The following is a 15158-nucleotide window of genomic DNA, read 5'->3' on the forward strand; positions in this document are numbered from 1 at the left end:
ATGATTTGTGTTACATTGTTTCAAATTTAGTTTTTGGTGTACCCATCTCCAATGACAGAAAATTAGCTATACAGGTATTTTTACGATTTTAGTTACATTTTTCAACAGAATTATCTCAAAGTTGATATTTGGAGCTCGTAACAGGTGCCAACTTCTTTGGCAGATAAGTGGATATATGAGTCCATGTTTTCGTATAGGGCCCTATAAAACGGTACCTCCCTATATTCGGTATTTTGAACATTTTAGCTAGATATTTTAACAGAATTATCTCAAATTTGTGTTTGGTATTCGATATAGCTACCACCTTCTCTTGCAGATTATTGGCTGAAGATATACACGTTTTTTTTTAATCAATCAAAAATATTTTAAAATAATCAACGCTGTTAGATCGGATAACCCTAGGAAAATATTCCTTGAAACTTCATTGTAGTTCTGACTAGTAAGTGCCCACCACTTCGCGGGCGAAAAGTCCACCTGAACATGTTAGATTTGTTTCAACAATTCATGTAAGACCTTTTTAGTACTCAAAATGCAAAATGTTTGAGAAAATCTTATATCGATATAACATTTCACGCCTTTAGCTCTATCTTTTCACCTAATACCATATTTAGAACTATTTAGTACTTTTCGTACAATTATAGTACACATTTCCAAAGCCATCTCCTTAGCTCAATCTTAAATATCAATAGGGACTTCAGTATCAAATTTGAGGATTTCAGGCACACCTCTTCACCAATACCAAATTTTGTACAATTTAGTACTTTTCTTACAATTGTACACATTTCCAAACCAACTACATATCTCTATTTCAAATAGCAACAGAGGCCTCAGTATCAAATTTGAGGATTTCAGGCAGTAGTACTTTTCGTGCTAATATAGGAATGCATTTCCAAGCCACCGCCAAATCTCAAAACAGTTGTCATCAATAATCTAAATATCAAATTTCAGAATTTTATCTCTATCCCTTCCGCCAATAACAAATATAATACCATTCAGTACTTTTGGTACAATTATAATACTAATTTTCGAAGACACCTTCATATGTCAAGGCCAGTGACCGTAATACCAAATTACAGATTTCAAGCACTATCTGTTCACCCAATGACAAACTGTATCAAATATAGTACTATTTACAAATTTTAGAATTCTACCTCATTCCGTTTATCCAATACAATGAATTTAATTTTTGGTAAATTTTTATTACTTGTAGTACACTTTTACCCCAAATTTCCAAAAAATCCAGTCTTATCTTACTCCTACCTACCAATATTGACCCACATGCATAATTTCAAGATTTTAGCTTCAACAGTTTCGTCTGGGTATTGATTCTCAGTCAGTCAGTGATTTCACTAATCTTTTATACATATTAGGTAGGCATCGAACATTATTCTTTAAAACCAATGGTTACATATACGGACCTCCGAAATATTTTGTAAAAATCCACATTTTTAATCGGACATCCAGAATTTATTGTCTTCATAGAACAAACAATGAATTTTTGTGTCATCTCCATCTTTTTCATAACATTTCCACTCTCCTCTTTCACATTCTCTCTTTTTCTCTTCAAACGAACCAAAAAAATAATAACACCTCTCTTTCTCTTTTCTTTATTTACAGGTGCCCTGGCATACGCTGAATTGGGTACAATGAATACATCGTCTGGTGCTGAATGGGCATATTTTATGGACGCATATGGACCAGCACCTGCGTTCTTATTCTCATGGGTATCAACGTTAGTCCTAAAGCCATCGCAAATGGCAATTATTTGTCTATCATTTGCACAATACGCCGTCGAGGCATTTGTCTCCGAATGTGATCCACCAATGTCGGTTGTTAAAATGGTTGCATTAGTAGCAATAGGTAAGTATAGTATATGTCAAAAGAAATACCCGCCGAAACTCCCCTAAAAAAATAAATAACTTAACTGCAAAAAGAATCCCCATTTATTTTTCAAAAAAATGTAAAAAAAATCCCAAAACAACAAGAAAAAAGTCAATCCATTAATCTCTGTTCTCCTTTTCTTCTCCCCCTCTCTCTCTCTCTCTCGATAATAAAAAAAAATCACCACCACCACACCACCCTCCTCAACAGTGATGATTTTGTTTGTTAACTGTTATAGCGTTAATTTGGGCATGGCTGTACAAAATATATTTACGGCCGCTAAACTGGTAGCTGTACTCATTGTTATATGTGGAGGTGCCTGGAAGCTGTTCCAGGGCAACACTCAACATCTAGCAAATGCATTTAGTGGACCCACACCGAACATTGGAGCTGTGGCAACGGCTTTCTACACCGGTCTGTGGGCCTACGATGGTTGGAATAATCTCAACTATGTCACCGAAGAAATCAAGAATCCGAGCAAGAATTTGCCCAGGTCCATTGTGATTGGTATACCATTGGTAACACTGTGCTATGCCTTGATCAATATCTCATATTTGGCGGCAATGTCACCCACCGAAATGGTCCAGTCCGAGGCTGTGGCTGTCACCTTTGGCAATCGTATATTGGGCGTAATGGCCTGGTTGATGCCCCTGAGTGTAACAATTAGCACATTTGGCAGTGCCAATGGAACATTGTTTGCTGCTGGAAGGTAGGAAGGAATTTGTAAAAAAATGTTTTCATTTCGGAATTAATAAAATTCAATTTTCTTTTCAGATTATGCTTTGCTGCATCCCGTGAGGGCCATTTACTGGACATTCTCTCATATGTCCATGTACGCCGTCTGACACCAGCACCCGGCCTAATTTTCCATGTAAGTCTTGAGATTTTATAAATTTTATTTATAAATTAAATTAATTATTTTCTTCCCTCCCTTTGTAGTCTCTCATTGCCGCTGCTATGGTCCTCTACGGCACCATTGACTCCTTGATTGATTTCTTCAGTTTCACTGCATGGATATTCTATGGCGGCTCCATGATGGCTCTTATTGTGATGCGTTTCACCAAACCCAACTATCCAAGGCCATATAAAGTGCCTATTATCATTCCCGTTGTGGTTCTGGTGATCTCCATGTATCTGGTGGTGGCACCCATTATCGATTCGCCACGTATTGAATATTTGTATGCGTTGCTGTTCATATTTGCCGGTTTGATATTTTACATACCATTCGTAAAGCTGGGCATGACACCAAGATTTATGAGTAAGTTGAAAATTGGGAGAAGTAAACGGACAGAACCAAGAAATATACGGCTGAAGCCATAAAAGTTCTTAAAAATATTCTTAAAAAATTCACGAAATTTGTCTGTTTTACTGCCAAAAATTCCAAAATAGTCAAAGGGTTTAGCTCTGATTGTCATAAAAATATCCTTAAATATTCAAATGTTTTACCTCTCATGGCCCTTTAAAGTATTCTTAAATTATCCTTAAAAGTATTCTATAAACCAGTAAAGAAAGTCTTAAAGTCGGGCAGGGCCGACTTTATGATACCCTACTCCCCTTTGCAAAAAAAGTTGTATTAACCATTTGGTCACATTCAACTTGAAATCGGATAAAGATATATTTATATGAGCTACATCTAATTCTAAACCGATCTCGAAAAAATTTAAAATTTAAGCCTTTGTCAAGTCAAAAACCCTTATAGCTTTTACAAAAATAGAATATTTTTCAAATACTGAATTGTGGAAACTAAAAGCCATATGCTGTCCAATTTCTTAATGTCCATACTCGGGGTTGATGGGTTTTTAAAACATATCAAATAAATCCATAAGCTTCAAGTCCTTTAAAATATTTTTCGAAAAGAAAAACGTATTCTAGACCATTTAAAATATCAACGGAAGGACAGAAAAATCTAAGGCACTTTGAAATACATTACGCTCTTAGAAAATATCAAATTTTATAAGCAATTTACATCCCTCCATCCCAGATACCAACACTGATCCATTTAGTACATTTCGTACAATTATAGTACATATTTGCAAAACCACCTCCATATCTCAATTCCTGATACCAACAGACCCTAAATATCAAATTTGATGATTTCAGCTCTATCCCTACATCCAATAGCCAAAAACATAGTACTATTCGGACAATTATGGTATACATTACCACAGACACCAATATTAACATCTAAATCAAATTTCAGGATTTCAGCTTTATTCCATCAGCCAATACCAAACTTAGTACTGTTAAGTACTTTTTTCGTCCAATATCAAATTTAGTACCATTTAGTAGTCTTCGTACAAATAAAGGATGCATTTCCAAATAATCGAAAACTCTTAAACACAGAAACCATCAGTAATTTAAATATGAAATTTCAGAATTTTATCTTTATCCCTTCATCCAATACTAAATATAGTACCATTCTATACTTTTCGTACAATTATAGAACATATTTCCGAAAACACCTTCATATGTACAGGCTACATATGAAGAGCGACTCTAATACCAAATTTCAGATTTCAGCTTCATCCGTTCACCCTTAACCCAATTGTTCCAAATTAAGTGTCATTTAGTACAGTTCGCACACTTAGTACACATTTCCCAAACCAACTTTATATATCAAACTTACTTGCTAACCCTGGCTCTCATACCAAAATTTTCTATCCATTCACATAACACCAAATTGTTTCATTCTAGAAGTTTGGTCACATTTTAGAACTTTTTGTAATCTTAAAGTTCGAATTTCCAAATTTCCTTTGGTACATCTATCCTGCACTCCATCAGTGACGCTCGTTCTAAAATCCACAATTCTAGCTCATTCCGTTTGTCCAATATAAATTCTATAATTTTAACTACATTTTAGTACTTGTTGTACCCTTTCTGTAAAATTTTCCTAAATGCCAAGTACAAAATTTCAAGATTATAACTTCCACAGTTTCGTCTCATCGTTGATTCCCAAACAAGAAATACTTTATAAAAATATTCGTTAACAATTATGATTTGACCTGACAATTTTATAATAATGTTGTAAGCCCCTTTTTGCTTTAAAACATTTTAATAAAAAATTTTCTTTTCTTTCCAGACAAAGTAACTTTGTTCCTGCAATTGTTATTGGAAGTTGTGCCCACCTCCAGCATGGCATTGTTCGATTGAGAACCGGTAACGATGGCTTCTCAATCTGCTCAAGTTGATGCCCAATCAAAAAACAACCAAACGAAACGCTATGGATAGTTAGTTGAAAGAAAAGAAAATGTTACTGAGAAAACTATAAAATAGTTTTTGACACAAATATTCTTTGAAGGAAACAAACAAAAAGAAAAAGTCAAAAAATATTAAGATATACTTGAAAACCAAACATTCATATTACAACAAATTACAAAAGAAAGAAAAAAACAACTATGTAAACATATTTAATTAAAATTATATATTTTGTAGATTTTAAGAAACAAAAAAGAAAATACTACAGAAAAATATCAAAAAAAGTGCAAAATATTTTGAAAACAAAAAAAAACTATTGTTGCTTTTAAAAAAGTAGCTGGTATTCAAAAAAAAAAAAAACAGAAAACAGCAAATATATATACTATACACATAATTTTTTGAAAAATATTTTTAGGCTTTGTTGTCAACACCAGATATTCAAAATGTTTTTATACAACTTTATTTATAGAAATGTTTTTTTTTTTTTGTAATGAAAGGAAACAATAAAAACAAACGCAAAGTAAAGGATTTGCTATATGAAACGAATTGAAACACTGGTCTGACAATGTAATTTTAGTGTAAGGATAACAAACGTAAACTGGATTTCGCAAAAGATCTGAGGCTGACTGGGGGTCCCAAGTGGCATCATTGAAATATTTAAAAGGTTTATTTAATTTTGATTTGATTAAAATTTGGTAGACTTTTTAAATGTGTCAATAATGCCACGAGAAGTGACCTAATGTATCATTCATTATCGGCCTTGGGCCCTAATTGAGTACATAAAAATTGAGTTTTGAAACTATTTTAAAAAATAATATTATGTTTCTGTAGTGACCTTAAAAAAGAATTGGAAAATGTTACCAACATCCTGTTTCTCTGAATAGATTTGAAATCAAATTTTGTCGAATTGCTATAAATCACTGTGTTTTAAATTTTAATTCAGTCATGTATTGTTGGAATTATACAAATACTGTATTAAGAAACATAAAGACCTTGTTCCAGATCCTACAAGAATTTAAAAATTTTAATACGATATCCGATTTTTCTTTTATGACAAAGGAAGAAGTTGCATAACTAATAAATTCTTGCAAGTTCTGGAACAGAAGGTGTATTCTGTAACTATTAGCTACTCGTGTCAACAAAACAAACAAATGTTTTTTTTATAATTTAAGCAATGAGTAAAGTTGTTAAAAAAGCTACAGAATATTCCTACAGGTCCCAAGTTTATGGCAATTCCATCGAATTTAATTTCAATACCTTCAGAGTGAACAGACCTCTAATATTTTTTTTTTAAAGAAAAAATAAAACTCAACTATTTGTTTTCTATTGTTGTGAAAATCCAAGAATTCGTAGGACTGCTTTAGGCATTAATTGAACAAAAAACAAAATCGCTAGATATGTATTGAATAGATGTATTTTGTGGAAAAAAAAATGCAGCAACAAAATTTATTTGCATTAGTAAGAAAAAGAAAAGAGAAAACCCGCCAAAAATTAATACCAAACACTAAATGTTGTTATCAATTAAATAATTTTTAAGCTTCTTAAGCAATATATTACAATTTAGTTAAGCATTAAGTTTAAATATACATATTATATACATACATAGGAAACCAAACCTAAAAGACAAAATACTAAATGAAAATTGAAATTGCCCAAACAAACCAACACACACACAGATTTTCGGTTTTATGCATTTTTTTCTCGTTTTATTGAAATCTTTTTTATAACCATTTTCTCTTGGAATATACTAATTATTATTATATTTTTATTAAGTATTTTGTTGAGTATATACAGAATATGTATAGAAACCAATACACACACACGTATATATTTTTGGAATATAATTATATAAATTTTAGTTTAAGTCTGATTTTTTTTTTAAGAAAGAAGAATGTATTACTAATTGAAGAACTTTTCATAAATAAAGTTTTACAAAAACTTAATTATGTGTGTTTTATTTCTTATATTTTATATCCTCCACCATAGTATGTAGGCTATATCTAGTTTGTCCTTGTAACACATCGAAATATACATTTTAGACCTCACAAAGTATATACAGGGTGAGATAATAATTCATACCAAAAGTGACCAAGTCGAACAAATCTAAACTTATTCTAAAATTTGGTGCTATTTTCGACATTTTTTAGCTTTCATTCAATAAAATTAAAAAAAAAATGTAAACATTATAGCGTTTGACTTTGTTGCATTTTTATACCCTCCACCATACTATGGAGGGTATATTAACTTTGTCATTCCGTTTGTAACTCCTCGAAATACTCATATCAGACCCAACAAAGTATATATATTCTTGATCAGCGTAAAATTCTAAGTCGATTTAGCTATGTCCGTCTGTCTGTCTGTCCGTCTGTCTGTCTGTCTGTTCTAATCACGCTATCTTTCGAATGAATTGAGATAGGTGGCTAAAATTTTGCACACATGTTTATTTTTCTAGTAGGCAGGTTAAGTTCGTAAATGGGCCATGAAGGTCCACGTTTTCATATAGCCCCCATATAACGGTACCTCCCTATATTCGGTATTTTGATGATTTTAGCGACATTATTCAGGGGAATTGTTTCAAATTTGGTATTTGAAGTTCAAAATGGATACTACACCCTAAGACAGAAAATTGTCTGTGCAGGTCCACGTCTTCATATAGCCCCCATATAACGGTACCTCCCTATATTCGGTATTTTGATGATTTTAGCGACATTATTCACCGGAATTGTTTTAAAATTGGTATTTGAAGTTCGTTATGGGAACTACATTCAGTGGCAGAAAATTGTCTGTGCAGGTCCAGGTCTTCGTATAGCCCCCATATAACGGTACCTCCCTATATTCGGTATTTTGATGATTTTAGCTACATTATTCACCGTTTATTTCAAGTTTCGAATTTGAATATGGTAGCGGCTTATGACAAACAATGCCTATGTATGTCCACGTCGTATAGACCCCAAAATAACGGCTATATTCGGTATTTTTAAAATTTTAACAGAATTTTTTAAGGATTTTATTTTTTGAAAATTTCCAAATTCGTTGCAAATGGTGGAGGGTATTATTACTGCTTTTTAACTTGTTCTTTATATTTTACGGTTCTATTTAATTGTTTTTAAATAGGAATGTTTTCCAAAATAATTTATAAAGCAAATGGATAAAAAATATTTGTATAAATAATGACTTAACACTGTTTTGTTCTTGATTTAAATAAGCAAAGAGAAATTTGACTGAAAAGAGATATTTCTTCTTGAGCACCCCTGCTAAAACAGAACGAGACAACCATAAATCATGTTTCAAAAACTTATGAGTTTCATCTCTAATTTATTGGTTTTGGTAAGAGAGCGGAGATAAAGTTGCTCTTTCCTCTCTCTTTTTGCGCATAAACTTGATAATTTCTCATAGAATATTTCAGTTTATGTCACGATCAGTGTTGCCAGATTTTTCGATTTATTGTCATTTTAACGATTTCTTCACCAATAATTTATAATTGACGAATCACACAAAAATGTTTGCTATTCTACTGATTTGACTTACATTCGTTGCTTTTTTTGTTATGGTAACATCGAAAATGTGTGAAGCGAAAGAAAAAGGAAAAATAAAATAATTTTTTTCCAATGCGTGCGAAGTATTATTGGTGTGGTAATTTATTTGTCTTTGAGAATGATTGATTCATTTTTGATTTGAAATCTGCTTTACATATTTTATATAATATCAAAATTTGTACAGAAGACAATGATATTACTGAATCCCTCAGCCAAGTCTTAAAAATACCATAAAGCTGACAGTAGCGGGAAATGGGCGCTATCATACATTGTCAATTTTTGTGCTACAGGGGATTTAAAATAAGGAATATCGGGAGGTGTAGTGAGATGAATTTAACTTATGTTTTCCATAGTAAAATTTATTGTGATTGGTCAATTACAATGTGCGACAAAATTGAAATTGAATATGAAAGTACAGCTAACAAGTAAAAAAGCAGCTAATTTCGGGCCGAACTTTTAAAACCCTGTACCATTTTAAAGGAACTTGAAAAATTCCCAAAAAATTCCGTCAACAAATACCGCTCAAAGGAAAACCGTTATATGGGGACAATATGAAGACGTGGTTCTGCATAAGTAATTTGTTGTCCCATTACATACTTAAAATTCGAAATTTGAAACGATTCCGGTAAATAATGTCGCTAGTATCATTAAAACACATAATAAAGGGAGGCGCAGTTATATGTGGGCTCCTTGAAGACAGTAACCTACATAGACAATTTTGTGTTTCAGGTTTTAGAAAATGCAGAATATCGGGAGGTATCGTTATATGGCGGCTATATGAAGACGTGGCCCGACATGCGCATTTTTTTCCATTTCGAATAATAAATAAGGAATTTGAAACTATTTCACTAAAACTGTCGCTAAAATCATGAAAATAGCGAATAATAGGGGTACCGTTGCATGGGGGATATACGATATCGAGGGGGTAAAGCACCCACAAAGAAGTCCTTGTGTAGAATTTCAATATATCTTAAACAAAGCATATATATAAGTTACGTTTTTTGCTGATAATTTAAAAAATTATCTCCCTTAATACTTTTTTTGATGATAGTGTCAATGGAAGAATTATTCTACATCAAATTTCGTCATTAGTCTGTAAGCAAAGAAATTTTATACCTTATGTACCATATATCTCCTATTTTAGTTCAAAAAAGTTTTAATTCTGAATTCGCGGAAAATTTCCTCATAATTTCACTCTCCGACATAGCTAGGAATGTCTGTCTACTATTCAGTTTGGGTTGTGGAACACTCCAAGTAGATTTTATTAATAGAGAGCTTTGAATTATATAAGAAATTCCAGATTCTGGACCTTCATTGAGATTGAGATGTGAGCCTCTTTTTGCACACGACGATATGTGATTTATAAAAACGCACAAAATTTTAAAATCGCTTTCTTATTATGAATTAAATAGAGTTGGCAATACTGAATGAGGTGGAGCATTAAGAAATAAAGTAAATTGTTTTAAGTTTTTGCAGAAAACCCCCACTCTCTTAATTTTAATACAATACACATTCACAACAGTTCTGCAACATTAAGTTTCCAACGTGTTGCAACCAACAACTTGTATGCCATGCGTAGTGTGTCGTGAGTCAAATAAAAAGGCGTTTATATCCTTTTCCGTCTCTAATCAGAAAAAATGCTTTGTTGTTTCATGCATCAAACATGTTCGCGACAAGTGTGTGTGTATGAGTAAGCTTTATGTATAGTTTCCTCTTCCAGTTTTTAAGCTAAGAATGAGATCTCGAGTTACAGCAACTATATAGCTTACTCTTTTCTCATTTTAAGTAGGTCCTGCTTGCACAACATAAACTCCATTACCTTTTAATGGGCAATGATCTTATGCTTATGCAGGGGAAATGAGTTCGCGCCAAAATTCGCAAAATTGGCGCATTTTTATTTTCGAGCAACATTGTTGACTATATTGCTGTTTCTTTTTCACTTCCTTAAGATTGATGGTAGGCAAATTAGAAAATGAAACAAACGAAATCAGTTCAGCGGCGGCGATTAAAATGGACGGACGTGTTTTCTCGGGAATTTCATAAACGGATTTAAAGTGTGAAATAAATGCAAAAGTAAAATGACTCGGTACGGTTTCGAAAAGTGTTATCAAATAATATATTCATAACTACTGTTTTGTTTGAAGATCAATGTGTTCAGATGTTGGTTTTTTCGTAAATTTATAAGTTATGCAAAAATATTAAAAGGAATATTTAAATAAATCGGTGCGGTTTCGGAAAATGTGATCGGGTGCAATAAGAATTTTTCGTTCGGTTAAATAAACTTCTAATTTAATTAAATTATTTAATTTCTTAAAAATATTCCTTAAAATTGTTGGTTGCAAAATACCATTTTTCGCTTATATTGTGTGATGTTGTGTTCTGTGTATCTGAAATGTCGCGTGTGTGTGTGTCTCTAATGAAAAAAAATATTTAAAGTTCGGTACAGCGATAAATTCTCGTGAAAAGCTTGAGCAAAGTAAGTCTAACTTTGTGTGGAACATAAAAGCTGTGGAGACTTTTGTGGGCAGTATTTCACTATGGATTGTATCTTAGTTTAAAAACGAAATAAGGTAAATAATTTTCTATTCACCACCAGCAATTTTTCTCTTTATATGGATCTCTCCATGTAAACCATATTGTAGAGTTGAATAACAAATTTGTACCATAGCGAATGGTTTAATTATCTACTAGATTGTTAGCAAAGACAACATATTGTAACATATTGAATTGCAACAATTTGACAATAGATGTCACTGGTCACAATATCTTGATATAACATAGTATTAATTTTTGAGTTAATTTTCTTTTTATAATATATTTTTTTTATATTATTATTTTTTATATATTTTTTATATATTAAGTTAGTCATTCCTCGAAAGATATATTTTAGACCCCACAAAGTATATATATTCTTAATCAGCATAAATTTCTATGTCGATTTAGGGATGTCCGCTCGTCTATCCGTCTGTCCGTCAGTGGAAATCACTCTAGCTTTTGAAGGAAATGAAGTCGGTTGACAAAATTTTACTCAAATATGTGTTATGTCTGTAGGACCTTTGGTATTGTAGGTCCACTATTCAGAAATTGATTCTATGAAGATCCTCAAATGTAACTATGGGTCTATCTCGTTTCCACTTCCATGTTACAAACGTAATCACCGACCCAAAACTATAATCCATTCCGTAAACCGCTTTTTCGTGAATGGTGGTCAATTTCATTAAAACATTTGGGCTAGCCTGCCGATTTATATAATAAAACCGATATGTGCTTATCATGTATATATAATAGTTGTGTTCCAGAACCTGCAAATTAGTACTAATTAGCACTAATTCTGCTACAACGCGTTCCCATACTCCAAAATCTAGCAAAACTTGCCGCTCTCTCGAGAAAAAAATGGCGCTGAGTGGTGCACATTTCTGCTTGTTTTAGCTACATGAATTTGGCCGAGCAGAAATGTGCATATTGTAAATTTGACATTTAATTGGCAGGGCTAACAAGGTTGAAAAATGTATTGATACATTTCAATAAAGAAAATGATCAACTTGAAAACTAAAGGAAAAACTAATATTTGTCGTGCAAAAAACAAAAAGAGAAAATATGGAGCAACTGATGTATTCACTTTTGGATGATTCCAGCAGTGAAGAGGACTAGCTGAATGAGGAATCAGATTATTAATTATTATTATAAATTATTAATTTTAACTTATCGTCTTCAATACTCATTTTCAAATGTTGGCGCTCTTTTCAGTAAGGTTTCACCAGTCCGATTTAGGCTGTTTACTTTTGGAATTTTGAATGTTGACATTTTATCGCATTTCTGCAAATTTTCCGTTCCCTTATTTTTTGAGCAAACCTAAATGAGAATGACATTTCGAACTGTTCTCTCTTCTGCTAGTTTTACTGCTAAAAAAGTACTGGAACACAACTAATATTATGGGATATAATTATTGTTTCGATAAATTACACAAATCATTTATTCGGTAACTGCTTCTCTCGTCAACTACTTTCCATTTGGTCCATTGCGTTCAAATAAAAATTTTGGGAATAGTCTAGAGTAGTCAGGATCACTGTTGTCCCATCTTGAGGGCAGATATCTGGTAATGCAGTCAGGATCACTGTTGTCCCATCTTGAGGCAGATATCAGTCTGCTGCCTTCTCCGACCTCCAACTCAAACTTATATGAGTGTTAATGATTGGGTTAGGGCAGAATACTGCATCACCGGTGCCTTCATCCATATTGCGAAGGACACACTCTTCCACTAGCAAAGCACGAATGCTTTTTCATTCATAGAAGTAGTTAATCACCAATTAAAAACCAGTAAAGAAAGTCTTAAAGTCGAGCGAGGCCGACTTTATGATACCCTACACCATTTTGCTAATTAAGTAGAGCTCCACATAACAATTAAAAGTTTTTATGGGAGAATTCAATCATACACGCTATGATTATAATTATAATTTAAAGTTCAAAGGACTAAATATGACGAAGCATTTGTATCTTTTAAATTCGGACTTGTATTGCCCATTTGGTGCACAATTAATTTGAAATCGGATAAAGATTTATATGGGAGCTTTATCCAAATCTGAACAGATCTCGATAAAATTTGGCAAAGATATTTCTGAGCTGTATTTGATATATTTCCCCAAATATTGTTGTTGCATAGTGCATATTACGGCGGCGGTGGACAAAAATAACAAATCGGATGAACAATATATATGGGAGCTATGGCTATATCTGAACCGATTTCGATCATACATATTTTCAGGCCTAATTTGGATGTATATGCAAAATTCCATACAATTCGGGTTGATATTACACGCTTGGTGCACAATAAAAGGCAAATCGGACGAAGATATATATGGGAGCTATATCTAAATTTTTACCGATTATCTCCAATTTCAATAGGGTTCGTCCTTAGGCCAAACAAAAGATCTTTGCAAAATTTCATCTGGATCGGGCAATAAATGCGACCTGTACTTTGTTTACAAAAATACATGGACAGACGGACGGACGGACGGACAGACGGACGAACGGATAAATCGACTCAGAATGTGATTCTATGCAGATCATCAAAAGGAACTATGGGTCTATCTCGTTTCCTTCTGCCTGTTACAAACAAATGCACAAAGACATAATACCCTGACCACCTTGTGGTGTAGGGTATAAAAAGATATTTGACAGGTTCCCATTTAACATTTGAAAATGGTACGACATTTTTGTGGCACTTAACACTTTAATAACCATTAACAATATAACTTATAACATAACATAAACAATATTTCATCTTTTTTGATCTTCAGCATTCAATGCTTCGGTCATATTAAATTCTGGGAATAATATTGATATTTCTTTCATTGCTGATTCTGTACTATCCGAACCATGGCAAGCATTACGTGTATCCGACAGTCCATAAAGGGCGCGAATACAATCGGGATTCGAGTAAATTGCTTTATACACCTTAGTTGGTCCCATCAAAGAACGCCATTTGGCAATGCTGTCTGCCGATTGTAGAATCAAGGCATATGATGGACCACTGCAAAAGACACCAAGAGGAAGAGCTATCCATTAATACAATCAAGTTATCTTACAAACATTCTTTCAATTGTTACCTTCCCATAAAAGTTGTCAGTCGATTGTAAAAGAATTTTCCTTTATGCTCAGCATAAAATTTCTCCGACAATTGTTTCGTAATGTGAACTTCTTTGGATTCCAGCACTTGGAAGTTGTCCTTGATCAAATCGAGTAAATGGCGTAAAGCTACCGTGTTACGTACAACATGGGGTTTTATTAAAGCCAATGTAATTTCCATTTTTGTCCAATATTTTGTACTTCTACACTTAAAACATTTAATTAATGTTTTTAACCCAAAATTGGGGAAATATTTGTTATTGTTCTCTTATTTGTTATGATTTTGTATTTGTTGTGATTAGTAACAGCTGATAGCTGCCATTCAGTTGCAAAGCATATTTATATTTTGTTAGGGGCATCTTATTTTAGATCGTACGACAAGTGTCAGCAAATTTAATACAGCTCAATTCTTGATCTGTGGAAATGTGTAATGAAACTTTGTATAAAGAAAATAATGTACCGACCATGGTACAATGAATTCAAGGTAGGGCAGAACTACCATATGATTTAAATTTTTTTATTTATCTGGCTTAATATGTCAACTTCATTTGCTTATGTGTGAGTCTTCTTTTCAATAGTAAAAAATTGTTCAGAAAATATTCAAATTCGGGTGTTTTCAAAATGCTTATTGCAACGAATGCATCGACAAAATCTACAGTTTTTGTCGCGAAATAAACCATAAGAGATATATAGAACATGATATTGAAAAGAAATTTTGACCATTCATTCAGTTTTCGCGGTTTTAAATTATTTATGCAAAATCAATGCAACAAGTTGTTTGCTTTTTTATTGTTTTGATAGTAATTCTGACATTACAAGCCAAACAGGTAGACCTCTATACTTGCAATTTTTTCAAAGTTGACCTACCTTCTCTTCATTGTACCATGGTACCGACTACATCCATCTAAATAAGATGCTGAT

The 15158-nt window shown here is 32.8% G+C and overlaps 2 protein-coding genes across 3 annotated transcripts in view; one reads left to right on the plus strand and one right to left on the minus strand.

Annotated features, from left to right (window-relative positions):
* LOC101894878 (b(0,+)-type amino acid transporter 1) overlaps positions 1-6888 on the plus strand; it is a 97180-nt gene extending 90292 nt beyond the window's left edge. For both annotated transcript variants that reach the window (XM_011295349.3, XM_005186176.4), the window contains exons 4-8: positions 1618-1860; positions 2092-2590; positions 2656-2752; positions 2821-3139; positions 4961-6888. In XM_011295349.3, the coding sequence (XP_011293651.1) occupies positions 1618-1860; positions 2092-2590; positions 2656-2752; positions 2821-3139; positions 4961-5031 (1229 nt within the window). In that variant the 3' untranslated portion in view covers positions 5032-6888. The remainder of the gene's footprint in view (positions 1-1617; positions 1861-2091; positions 2591-2655; positions 2753-2820; positions 3140-4960) is intronic.
* A 6931-nt stretch (positions 6889-13819) lies between these two features.
* On the minus strand, positions 13820-14545 carry LOC101894717 (nucleoside diphosphate kinase 6). The gene is made up of 2 exons (XM_005186175.4): positions 14219-14545; positions 13820-14142 (listed from the first exon to the last, which is right to left on the minus strand). Exons 1-2 carry the CDS (start codon positions 14416-14418, stop codon positions 13890-13892), a joined length of 453 nt encoding a protein of 150 aa, XP_005186232.2. The 5' UTR covers positions 14419-14545; the 3' UTR covers positions 13820-13889.
* Positions 14546-15158: the final 613 nt, after the last annotated feature.

This window comes from Musca domestica, unplaced genomic scaffold (assembly GCF_030504385.1).
Source record: "Musca domestica strain aabys unplaced genomic scaffold, Musca_domestica.polishedcontigs.V.1.1 2, whole genome shotgun sequence".
Lineage (NCBI taxonomy): Eukaryota > Metazoa > Arthropoda > Insecta > Diptera > Muscidae > Musca > Musca domestica.

Excerpts from the sequence above, each read along its gene's own strand:
- LOC101894717 (XM_005186175.4), bottom strand. The coding sequence starts at position 14,418 with ATGGAAATTACATTGGCTTTAATAAAACCCCATGTTGTACGTAACACG. Across the intron at positions 14,143-14,218 it reads CTGACAACTTTTATGGGAAG|TGGTCCATCATATGCCTTGA; the intron begins GTAACAATTGAA and ends TGTCTTTTGCAG.